This window comes from Takifugu rubripes, chromosome 6 (genome assembly GCF_901000725.2).
Source record: "Takifugu rubripes chromosome 6, fTakRub1.2, whole genome shotgun sequence".
Classification (NCBI taxonomy): Eukaryota; Metazoa; Chordata; class Actinopteri; order Tetraodontiformes; family Tetraodontidae; genus Takifugu; species Takifugu rubripes.
In genome coordinates, this window is record NC_042290.1 from 9,356,061 (window position 1) to 9,366,480 (window position 10,420).

General features: G+C 43.2%; 2 protein-coding genes and 1 long non-coding RNA gene across 4 annotated transcripts in view; 1 reads left to right on the forward strand and 2 right to left on the reverse strand.

The window, feature by feature from the left end:
- Nucleotides 1-3,550: 3,550 nt before the first annotated feature.
- cox5ba (cytochrome c oxidase subunit 5Ba) lies at nucleotides 3,551-6,162 on the reverse strand. The gene is made up of 4 exons (XM_003965371.3): nucleotides 6,005-6,162; nucleotides 5,154-5,224; nucleotides 4,259-4,358; nucleotides 3,551-4,063 (listed from the first exon to the last, which is right to left on the reverse strand). The coding sequence occupies exons 1-4, from the start codon at nucleotides 6,099-6,101 to the stop codon at nucleotides 3,951-3,953; spliced, it is 381 nt and encodes a 126-aa protein (XP_003965420.3). The 5' UTR covers nucleotides 6,102-6,162; the 3' UTR covers nucleotides 3,551-3,950.
- A 100-nt stretch (nucleotides 6,163-6,262) lies between these two features.
- LOC115250209 (uncharacterized) lies at nucleotides 6,263-7,509 on the forward strand. Its single transcript, XR_003888807.1, has 3 exons — nucleotides 6,263-6,346; nucleotides 7,202-7,269; nucleotides 7,388-7,509. It is a non-coding gene; the product is annotated as an uncharacterized lncRNA (long non-coding RNA).
- The window catches only part of dbnla (drebrin-like a), a 4,049-nt gene continuing 305 nt past the window's right edge, over nucleotides 6,677-10,420 (reverse strand). Inside the window, exons 2-15 of one of the 2 annotated variants that reach the window (XM_029837891.1) lie at nucleotides 10,354-10,409; nucleotides 10,102-10,239; nucleotides 9,952-10,026; nucleotides 9,661-9,804; nucleotides 9,331-9,408; nucleotides 8,933-9,084; nucleotides 8,797-8,851; nucleotides 8,488-8,553; nucleotides 8,281-8,392; nucleotides 8,018-8,200; nucleotides 7,874-7,939; nucleotides 7,519-7,610; nucleotides 7,051-7,114; nucleotides 6,677-6,977 (exon numbers count right to left, since the gene is read on the reverse strand). In XM_029837891.1, the coding sequence (XP_029693751.1) occupies nucleotides 6,841-6,977; nucleotides 7,051-7,114; nucleotides 7,519-7,610; nucleotides 7,874-7,939; nucleotides 8,018-8,200; nucleotides 8,281-8,392; nucleotides 8,488-8,553; nucleotides 8,797-8,851; nucleotides 8,933-9,084; nucleotides 9,331-9,408; nucleotides 9,661-9,804; nucleotides 9,952-10,026; nucleotides 10,102-10,239; nucleotides 10,354-10,409 (1,418 nt within the window). In that variant the 3' untranslated portion in view covers nucleotides 6,677-6,840. The remainder of the gene's footprint in view (nucleotides 6,978-7,050; nucleotides 7,115-7,518; nucleotides 7,611-7,873; nucleotides 7,940-8,017; nucleotides 8,201-8,280; nucleotides 8,393-8,487; nucleotides 8,554-8,796; nucleotides 8,852-8,932; nucleotides 9,085-9,330; nucleotides 9,409-9,660; nucleotides 9,805-9,951; nucleotides 10,027-10,101; nucleotides 10,240-10,353; nucleotides 10,410-10,420) is intronic. The other variant, XM_011604797.2, reaches the window with a different exon arrangement.

Genomic DNA, 10,420 nt, shown 5'->3' on the forward strand with positions numbered 1-10,420 from the left:
AAAGTAGCTGAGGGTGTATTTCCACATGAAAACCAAAAACTCACCGTCCCGAAATCTCACTTTCACACCATTTTATTGACATTTTTTGTTCACAATTTTCGATTTTCCCCTGTTCAATCGCTATAATTTATATGATTCGTCTGACTGCACAACTCGAAATAATGGATTTAGATTAGTGTAATTATCTTCAACAGGGACGCATGTGTGCGGCTGATCTGTTCCACATGAGCGGCGACATCATGAGAAGATCTTTGAGCTGCTCTGCTGGGGGAGACGTGCAATTGTTCAAAGACTTATCAAGCAGTCAGAGTTGGAGCTCTGAGCACTGAATATCCACAGACATACATAAAAGGGGATCATTACACACATGACTATGCTTTGTGCATTGGCATCCCCTCCATCCGAAGGCTTGTTTCACATCTGCCAATTCGGAACGCCGTGCGAAGCCTGTCTGCCATAATTCAGCAGAAGTGTTGTTTGCTGACTCGCAGCCTGGATATTTGCACTTTAGAAACGCTTTCAAACGCTCATATTTGCAACCGAGGAGAGCAAAGCGGGGGCGATTGGCCCTGGCACCACTCAAAGGTCTGCGTGAAGAAATGAAATGAAACGCGTTATTTGATTTGTGTTCTATAAACTGTGAGGTAATGTCTGCCCAAGCCTGTGATAAATGCTCATGAATCGCTCTGACAGGAGCGACGTGATGCTGCGAGGTTCCTCAGGGGGCTGCTGGGTTCGCAGAGCAGACTGACACAGACGATCTCACATAGAATCGACATAAAACCTCGGATGTTGACAGGTGTCTCGTCTTTAAAGGTCCATTTTTCCTTTAGTTTGTGAGCCTGGTGAGGAATCTGCTCCGAATGAAACAACCTGGCATTTATTTTTAGGCACTTTTAAACCTGATAACTTCAATAAATGCGAGAATGTGTGAGTACTTTCACCAGAAATGTGATGACATTTGTGTGTCAGCACGTGCAGTAGTTTGACACTTTAACATTTTTTGCTCTTAAAATCTCCCATTTGTAATAACAGACTACGCTTACGACCGATACCTGAACTTATGAACTGAATTAAATCCACTGTGACTGTTTTTATCATAGTAGAGTAAAAAAAAACAATTCCAGCGAGCTGCTGGAACTTCTGAACGATTCCGAACAATAAGATGGGGGTTTCTATGACAACCAAAGCTAATGATCGGTGTGACCCACACTTCGGGCTGCTGGAATAAGATCAAAAATGAGCTCCACTTCAAAGGAAATGAAGTACAACTACAAAAAGAATAAAAAAAAAAAAGTGATGAAGAAGCTTTAACTAAAATTAAGTGTTTTAATATTTAATAAATCAAAGTTATTCTATTGCATACTTGCTGAGATCTATTTATCATATCTATCTACACGGACATGTATATTTTCAAAACTGATTATGGTGGTTGTGAAAAGAAACCGGTAATTAAATAGTTGTGACTCTATGAAGGTCATGTAAAGGGTTTAGAATGCCTGTAATATATGGGAGAATAAGCATAAATAAATACTGAACTGGGACTGTAATTACACAAATTCTTCAAAGTCAATCTATTCTTTTGCTTCTGAATAATTCATTAGGCGCTTCGTGTAATTTACTGGCTCACATCAGACGTGTTTTTGATGCCATTTGAACACTGAGGCTGGTTTTAAATCCACGTATTCACTCAGGATGGCAGAAAAAAGCCCTGATCGCCCAGAAAACAGGGACTAGAGAGAGAGAATTTCAATGGCTTTAACGTGACCTGGAAGAGCAAAAAATGGCAGTTGACCAGGTGAAAAAGAGCAGGAGAAGCGTGTGAGCCAGTTCAGGTGAAGCCACCAAAGCTTCATCATAGCTGTCACCCTCATAATGGGAGGTGGGGGGCGGCGACACGTCTGTGACAGCCGGGATCAAAGTGCTGGAGAAGACAAAAACGGCAGCTGGAGGGCAGCCGTGACGCCCACTGAAGAAAGTGACTGTCAGGTTTTCCACAGTCCAGTGTCTCTAATGAGGAGGTAAGCGTGAGGAAAAATACAGTGGAGACACTGATGGTGCTGATGAGGTGGAAATGAGACGAGAAGAAGCAGCGACAGGGGTCGACCTGTTAAAGATCTAATCCTGCTTCTGGCAGCTCTGGCTTTGCCAGAAGGGAAACTGCAGTTGGGCTGCGTTTTCCTTTATTTCGATGCAATATTTCAATCAGATCCACAAAACACACAGGTTTTATTCATTTATTTTTAAAGGGCTATATCCAAATTTTGACTGTGGCCAGAAATTGAGGAAACTGCTGTCCACCAATCAGATGGTCACCAGGGCAACGGAAGACATCGGCGTTGTCATCTCCAAATTAGTCCGAAATCAGTCCTTCCAGGTCCTTTAATATCCTCCATCTGATTATTATTTCTTACCGTTTTGCTTTATTGTCCCGCGTTGTCTATATGAGTTCAAATTATAGCTGGATGCATCTTTTCATTGTGGAAATGGAGGTGAATAAACAATAAGTTTGGGTTTTTCCCACCTGCTTCTGTCATTTAACCTTGAACTGCAGCTCTGGCTGCTCCACTGCTCCTGAGAAGATCTCTTCAGATGTTGCCTTTTCTTCTGGATCATCTCGCTAGTGATGGTCGGAAAAATGTTTTCCAAATCTCTGTTTCACCTGAGTGACTGAGTTATTCTCAGTCTTCACTGAAGGATTGAGGGGACCGTTTGTTCCGTTTCCCTGGTGTGCTCCACACTGGTGAAGCCAAGAGATCAGACTCAAACTCACTGACAGCAATAAAAGAAGTTATTTTAAGAGGAAACAAAGACTCTTTCAGCCCCGGGGGCTCAGCAAGTGACAAGGTGTAATTACGTGTCATTAGGGAGCTAAAGACAATATATATGTAGATCCGTGATTCCACGCATGATTGGTCGAGAATTAAAAGGCAAAAGTTGCTCTTTTTGTTACCCAGTTTAGGCCTGAAGATTAAATGCAAAGTTTTAAACTCTGAATTGCTGATGAAGGAAAACAGCAGTGAAGCGATGCGTGCCGAGGCGGCGACACTGAACGGTTGTTGCTGGTGGATCTTCTGCAGCGTGTAAAGGTCAAAGGGCTCAGCGCTGAGCGGTTGTGCTCCAACTGCAGTCTGACAGCAGCAAAGGTCCCAGATCTTAAACCTCCTCACACGATCACTCAGATTCATGAAATTACAAACCAATTAATTCGCGAATGGCCAGAAAATCTCGACTCATCCAGTAGCCTGTTATGACTGAATACCTCAAAATAAGCCCCACCCACGCTGCAGTTTTTTTTTTTTTACATTAACTTGTTAAACAAATAAAGTAAATTCAATTTTGTATGAATATTAAACCCGAGACTTCTGAGCTCACAGCCGCGTGGTGAATAAAATCATTTTAGATTCCTGAGAAAGACTCGAACGTGTGAAATGGCGCCCCCTTGTGGCAGATATGTTTAATGGCCAGCAGCTCCTGAACGCACCAGTCAACTATTCACCCTCACGCAGGACTAATGTGACAACATTAAAGGAGAAGTAAATGAGACAAATTAGGTACATCCACAGCAAAGATTTATTAGCTCAATTCTAGGAGTTAAGTGGACCGAGTGTTTTTTTGTACAGTACATGTCAAGGTAAACTGCAACTGAATGGAAATGTTCAACAAAGGTTTGCGTCCCAAAACACAGGTGATCCCTCGGTTATAGTAACATGGAAAGACTAATGAGGTCAGCAGGCAGATCAAGTACTGTAACAGAAAGGGTCAAGCGGTGTTCAATGGTTCAGAATTTAAGATCTGGAAGTGGGCAGAACCAGAATGGTGCGAGTGAAGTTAACTTTCTGCAGCTTGGAAACATTATCTGATGGTTCGTCACCTCGTCCTGAAAGAGTCAAAGGAATATTTAAAAGATACGCAGAGCTGTGTTATTAACATGAGGGATAACTGATCCATTAATGGGGGATTTCATGTGGCACCAGTTTGTAGTGGGAGCCACAGGATGGGCAGCGCTGGGCCTCGCCCTCATGAAGCCAGAACCACACCACAGCGGTGTTGTCTTCTTCACCTGCAGAAGGAAGAAGGATGTGAGAAACAGACACAAAATGGCTGATAAAAATACAAGTGATCTCAATATAAACAATATTCAACGCAACAACCCACTATTTTAGATTATACAACCGTGTTGCTGAATATCTTTCTGAACCCCCGAGATCCCGAAGGAGGAAGCAAGGTCTGCGTTTAATTTGAAAATATTACTTACAGACGCATCCAACAATCCTCTTGTTTGTGATGGAGGGAACAAGGTGGGGGTCAGTTTTGGAGCCAGCATATTCCTTCGGCTTCAGCATGTTGTAGGGATCCTGAAGGACAGAATTGTGATTAAAGCCGATTATTTGGAATTACTCAAAAATAGAAAAATCTGGTTTCAAAAATCAGGTATAGGGTTACATTTTACAATGAGCTCTATAACTTTCTGTTTAAGGCTATTTCTTCCCTCCAGGGGAGCCTGGCATTAATCCCCATTAATCACACTAATCTGGAAGGATCCGTTGGCTCATCACGGACATTTGTAATTGTCGGCGCTGAACCAGTGGTCCACACCGGTTTACAGATAAAGGGGAAATGGGGACAATCAAATTGCATTAATCTGGCTTCTCACACACTCCAACGAAGGAAAGACCCTGTAAAAAAATTTGCACCAAGATAAGGGAAGGTAATTTCACACCTAAGGTCTGTTGGGGAGAGATAAAAGATTTAAAAGCAACTATTAAACAGCTGAGGGCATGTCTTATTTACCGTAGGACTAATTACTGGGAAGTGGAAGATTGTCTAAGTCTTGTACCTGGAGGAGCTCAGTCGAGGCTTTGATCGGCGCGCATTGTTCAGGGAGCTAAATAGATGCCCGTGTGTTCAGTCTGTGGCTTCTTTAGTTCATAGCAAAGCTAATCTGAAGGAATTGGTCCACGACTGTGGTTTGATTCTCATCTAACCTCGAAGGTCCATCTGTTTGAAGAGCGTCTGTGGTTCGGTTCTGCCAATATGTGATGTCGTAAAACTACTGGCCACAGCATTTTATCTCCAACTAATTATTTTCTCGTAAAATAAGTATAGAGGGAGCGACTGTTGGGTGCAGAAGAGACGACAAATCATCTTACCGATCCCTCTTTCATGGCTGTCATAATGATTTTCTCCAGTCCTGTGGCTTGCTCCTCATCAGTGGGAATCCCTGGACGCATAAGTTCAGCATGTCTTATGAAACTAACAAAACCAACAGCTGCAAAGTATAGTTGAACAATAAAACCTGGGCCTGACGGTTCCCTGAACCGAACATAGAATAAAACTGCATGTGGTCGTTTATTATTTTCATTGCTGGACCTGTTTCTCATTATGTAAATCTAGTTTTAAATGCCAGAGGGAAATCTGACTGCGTAATTCATTTAGCCACAAACAGCTTACTTTGTATCGATGAATGGTGTTTCTTGTTCAAACATTAGCGTAAACCATATTTTGTTCCGCAAGTTGATAACACGGAAATGACGCACGAAAAACTCGATAATCAAATTTTAACAACTACAAGTATAAAGCATTTAACAGTCAACTGTATTATGTTTATTTTATGTCTGTGATCTAAGACTTTAACCTGAATGTCAATGTTGTGCTGGTTATTCACATGGCGGAAGACCTAAATTAGCCAAAACTGAAGATTAGCATATGGCTAAAGCCCGGTGTTTAGGTCATTGTCAATGACGTTAAGCAAGTGTGCCAAAGTAAATGTTCTAACTTGACAGCCGATGGGCAGCAGACTATGCACATATGAACAACTTATATGAAAACACCATATCGACTTTTTAAATAAGCTGTCAGATTTCAGTTTCGAGGATAGCGGAAGACACTACGGTGAAGGTTGCCAACGCTAGCTAGTTAGCTTGTGGTGTGTTTGCGGCTGAAATGGCATATTAAACCAATGTTTCAGGTTCTACAGCCTATATATTATTGTTTTTCTTACCACCAGCAGCCATGCCACGGGACAGGGCGGGGGCCGGAGCAGCCCGGCAGGTTCTTGCGGCTCTAAAAGCGGAGCGGAGGAGTAACCTTGCAGCCATTTTTCCTTCTTCACCAGCAAATACTGGTCGGGCGCAGAGTGATGGCGTCACTGATTGACATGCGTCCGTTCGTTCCATGACCACGAATAAACATGTTTCCTGTATCTATTCATTTTGCATAATGTACGGTCTTATATGCAAAACAATCGAGAAACAGTACACTTTGTCTGAGTTTGATTCCTGGATTTAAAAGAAACTAAAAACAGAGCCGTTGGAATTTTAAGACATGGAAAGGTCTTCAACAGGTGGCCTGATTTATTGTAATTAGAAAAACAATTGTGAAAATATCGAGTTTGTCATAAACCTCTGGCCTAAGAGAGAATGTACTCTTTTTGCAAGGTTTGCCTGGTATATTGGTTAGTAGGATGGTTAGATAATTGTAAATAACGGTATTATTGATTCTAAAGTGTTCGAAACTTCCAACTTTCTAACTGCAGTTGCGGCAGCGTCATGCTTTGACTTTCCTTCTTTTTCTTTGCTTTCTCTTTGGTAGTTGTTGTATCTCCCCTTCCTGATGTTAATAGACAACCATTACAAAGTATATACTATAAATACAAGAAAATGGTACTTCAGGGTATTCACGAGTTCAAGTATTTATTATAGGGTTCACTGTATTAATGTACAGTCATTTTAAAATCTATGGATACATCCTTCTGAAGATAAACAGACTTTAGTTCATTCAAAAAACAAACCCTGATGTGCATGTCAGGAGATTATAGAACATGGTCATAATTAAACACTAAAGAAGCTCAACATAGTTTGCAGGAAACATCCCAAAGTGCCCGTCAGGGCCGTAACCTCTCCACCAACCCTCGTCCAACATCTCTATCCCGGTGATGATGTCGTCAGGGTCGAATGTAATCTCGGTGTCATCCACTGTTGGGAAGCCAAGATAGTGATCAAACCTGCTGCCGTGTGTGTGTGTGTGTGTGTGTGTGTGTGTACATACCAGCCTGGTAGTCGTACAAAGCTTTTGCAGAGATTTGTTGTCCATTGGTCTGATTATGTTCATCCTTTTTTAGGAAAAGAACACATTTACTTGGAATGGCATGACTTTCCTTTCTGATTTGTGTTCATGAAAAAAAAATTTAGTTTTGCAGGTTTGAAGGTGGAACGTGTGTGTGGTTGGCCTCACGAGCAGACAGTTGGGAATGTGTCAACGCTACAGGTTTATTTATGCCTCATGTATTACCATCATCAAATCAGACCGGGCTAGAAACCTCAATTGCTATGTGGTTCATTTTAAAATTTTTATTTCTGTTGTCATCTATTTGACTGATTTGTAGGGCTGGAAGCGGCGTTTCTCCGGCAGAGGGCGCCCTACTCAACCACCTTTGTCCCTGTGTGACAGTCCTGCAAGAAGCAGCGTCCAGAGACAGACAATGGAAAGAAGACAATAAATATAGAAGGAACTCACTGGGGAGGTGTACTCAGAAACATTTTCATACAGGTCTTCCTCCACCGCTGGTACTGGTACCTCATAACGTTCCTTTACAACTCCAGTGGTCTCTGAACATTAGATTCAAGAATGTAGAGATTATATGAGATTATCAGCCATGTCTTTGTTTTTGCTGTATTATTTACATATCAGAGGTTTAAAGAAATATCATTAAAAATGGCCGCCTCAGAAGGGTTTATGTATACCTCCGCCTCTGCCTCTCTCAGACGAACTTAGATAAATATTCACAAACAGATTCTGTTAGTTTTGAGTTGATATTTGAGTGTTGCTAATTTAAAGTATATTAAATTAAAGTTTAAAAAAAACAAAAAACCTGGTGTTGCTTCTTCGGCATCGTCATCAAACTCATCTGACCATTCCTCTTCTTCGGTGTAAATGTCTGCAACAGAAAACACTCACTAGAAAGCAGAACAATAACTAATTCACACTGGTGCATTTAGAAAAGGTTTGTTCTGACTTGCAGCAGGGACGGGTGACGACGTGCTCTCCGGTGGTGTTGGCGTGACAACCGTTGGATGGGCGTACAACTGCAGAGGCGAGGGAGGAGGGGAGGCAGGAGACATGGGGGTCACCGAGGCGGCTGCAGCTGGAGGCTGCTGTGGGGTTCCCTTCTGAGACAGAAATGGACTCTGCAGTTTACCTGCGGGGGGAGGAAAGACGAGGCAGAAGTGATGAGTTTCATGCCCGATGAGACGCTGTTGTCGGCCTCCTGCTGCGTACCAGGGCGGGATGGGGCCGCAGACGTGCTGGCGTTGGCCTCGAAGCTCCGCTCCCTCTGCTTGAACACATCTCTGGGGTTAAAAGATCGCTGGGAAATCAGCGACTTGGCCTCCTGCTCGGGATTCCAAACAGCAGCAGGGTCAGCGGCTTTTCCACCCCACAAATATAAACACTCACTCACACTCCCGGGAGTTCGCTCATACTCACGTTGGCTTTCTGCACAGACGGAGCGAAGCTGATTCCTTTCTTTTGGTTTTTGTTTCCCTCCTCATTCTAAAACACAAAGAGTTGCTATTAATGGAGTAACTTTACCTGCTTTCCCACAAACTCTTTTCTTAATCTCTGTAAAGGTGCAGAAATAAATATATGTTTGGTAATATTTGTTCATTTAAATGCAATTCCAAGATGGATCTCATAGAACTAGTGACACCAGAGCTCCAGAAAACACCGTGACTTCCACAACCTGACCGGAATTATGGCTGAAAACAATCCAAATAAAGCAGAAAACCAACCCACCCTGTGCTGCTGTGCTCTCTCTCTCTCCTCCTCTTCTGCCTTTTTCTGATAAAGCCTGAAACACCACAAACACAGAGGATCACATGGGGGGTCTCTACCTGCCCGCTGTCCTTCTGCTGCCTGTGCTGCTTCCTACTTGGCTTGTTCGATCTGCTGAGCTCTCTCCTTCTCCCTCCTCTGCCTCTCCTTCGTCTCTTTCTCGTCCAACTCCCTCCTCTCTCGCTCCAGCCTCTGTCGCTCCTGCTCCACTTGTTTGGCCTGCTCTCGTCTGTGGGCCTCCTCCTCCCTCTGAGGAAGCATCAGTCGTGTTAGTATAGCGTGCATATCTGAGTGCACACCACTCCTTCAAAATAACAGCACACCTCATTATTTTCATTTTAAATTGACTCGTATTTGGAGATATTCAAGAGAAGCGGATAAATGGAGGATTTTCCATCGCCATCATTTAACAACGGGATGTTTCTAACTGTGGCTCAGTTTTCATCATCACACGAGCAAAAATATGTTTGCAAAGCCATAAATCTGAAGAAAGACCTGTGTTTGGACCCAGAAGTCATCCTTTTTGGTTTGTTGAATTTCCTCCACAGCGTTGACCTTCCGATACACAGAACCCTGACACAAGAAACAAAACTGTCGGTTTGGAGTTGAAACCAGCCAGCAGATCGGTCGCGATCAAAAAGCTGCTATTTTAAAGTCCTAATGGCGGCTGAATACTCAGCGGATGTAATTTGATTCATCATTGCAAATATAAAGTAGTTGTGCAACTCTAACATTGCTCAAGACTCAGTGAAGCTGAGTGACGTGAGCCTTTGAATCTTTGAAGCCCATGTTGCCCTCACTGGAGCCCCTGGGGGTTCTCCTCACCACAGGCCCCGCTGGCGTGTCCCTGTGTTCTTGGGTTTGCTTGTGGAAACTGAAGTTGCCCCCGGACGCTTTGGCAACTTTTTCCAGAATGGTCTCCGGCTCCACGTCATCTTCTCCCCGAGCATTTATTGTTACGTGAGCTCCCTGAGTGCGATAGTCAGTAATTATTTACTCAGCTCCTCACTATTTTGCCTCAAAGATACTTAATTGACAGTTGAAATTCTGAACTTTACTCTATATAAACCTGTGTATTGAATGTTCCCATAGTAACATTTAAATGGCAACGCCCACCTTTAGAAAGTTGGCCATGGAGCTCACGTGGTTCGCACATGCACCTTTCCGAGAGTCTTTCACACCCTCACCTGTCTGCGCACAGTCAGAGCTGAGAGTGTCACTCTGCACTTTTAAAAGTGTGACTTGTACATGTGTGTTGTGTCTCACCCAGTTGATGAGGACATATTTGGGAAGACCGGAGTTGGGGTCCTCCACGCGACAGAATGCATACATCACCTTCCCGCTGTTCAGCTCCTCCACCAGCTCCTCTAATCCGCCATCTACAGGCCCACACATAGGACGATACTACAGATTCAAGCTGTAATTATTGCCTGCTTAGATCCTCCTGTCGGCACTGAGCCTCTTCTACATCAGCTAAAGTGCAATAAATCAGATTTAAATGAAAAAATGTGGTCTCACCTCCTTTTTCTGCGAGGCGGATGTCATTACTGTTGCCTTCATAAGTGAACAGAGCCCTGAAAACACA

What these genes read in the sequence shown, in the direction of transcription:
- cox5ba (XM_003965371.3), bottom strand. Translation starts at nt 6,101, where the DNA reads ATGGCTGCAAGGTTACTCCTCCGCTCCGCTTTTAGAGCCGCAAGAACC. An exon ending in CCGTGGCATGGCTGCTGGTG is followed by an intron (nt 5,225 to 6,004) that starts GTAAGAAAAACA and finishes TTATGCGTCCAG; the next exon opens with GGATTCCCACTGATGAGGAG. An exon ending in GAGGATTGTTGGATGCGTCT is followed by an intron (nt 4,064 to 4,258) that starts GTAAGTAATATT and finishes TTCCTTCTGCAG; the next exon opens with GTGAAGAAGACAACACCGCT.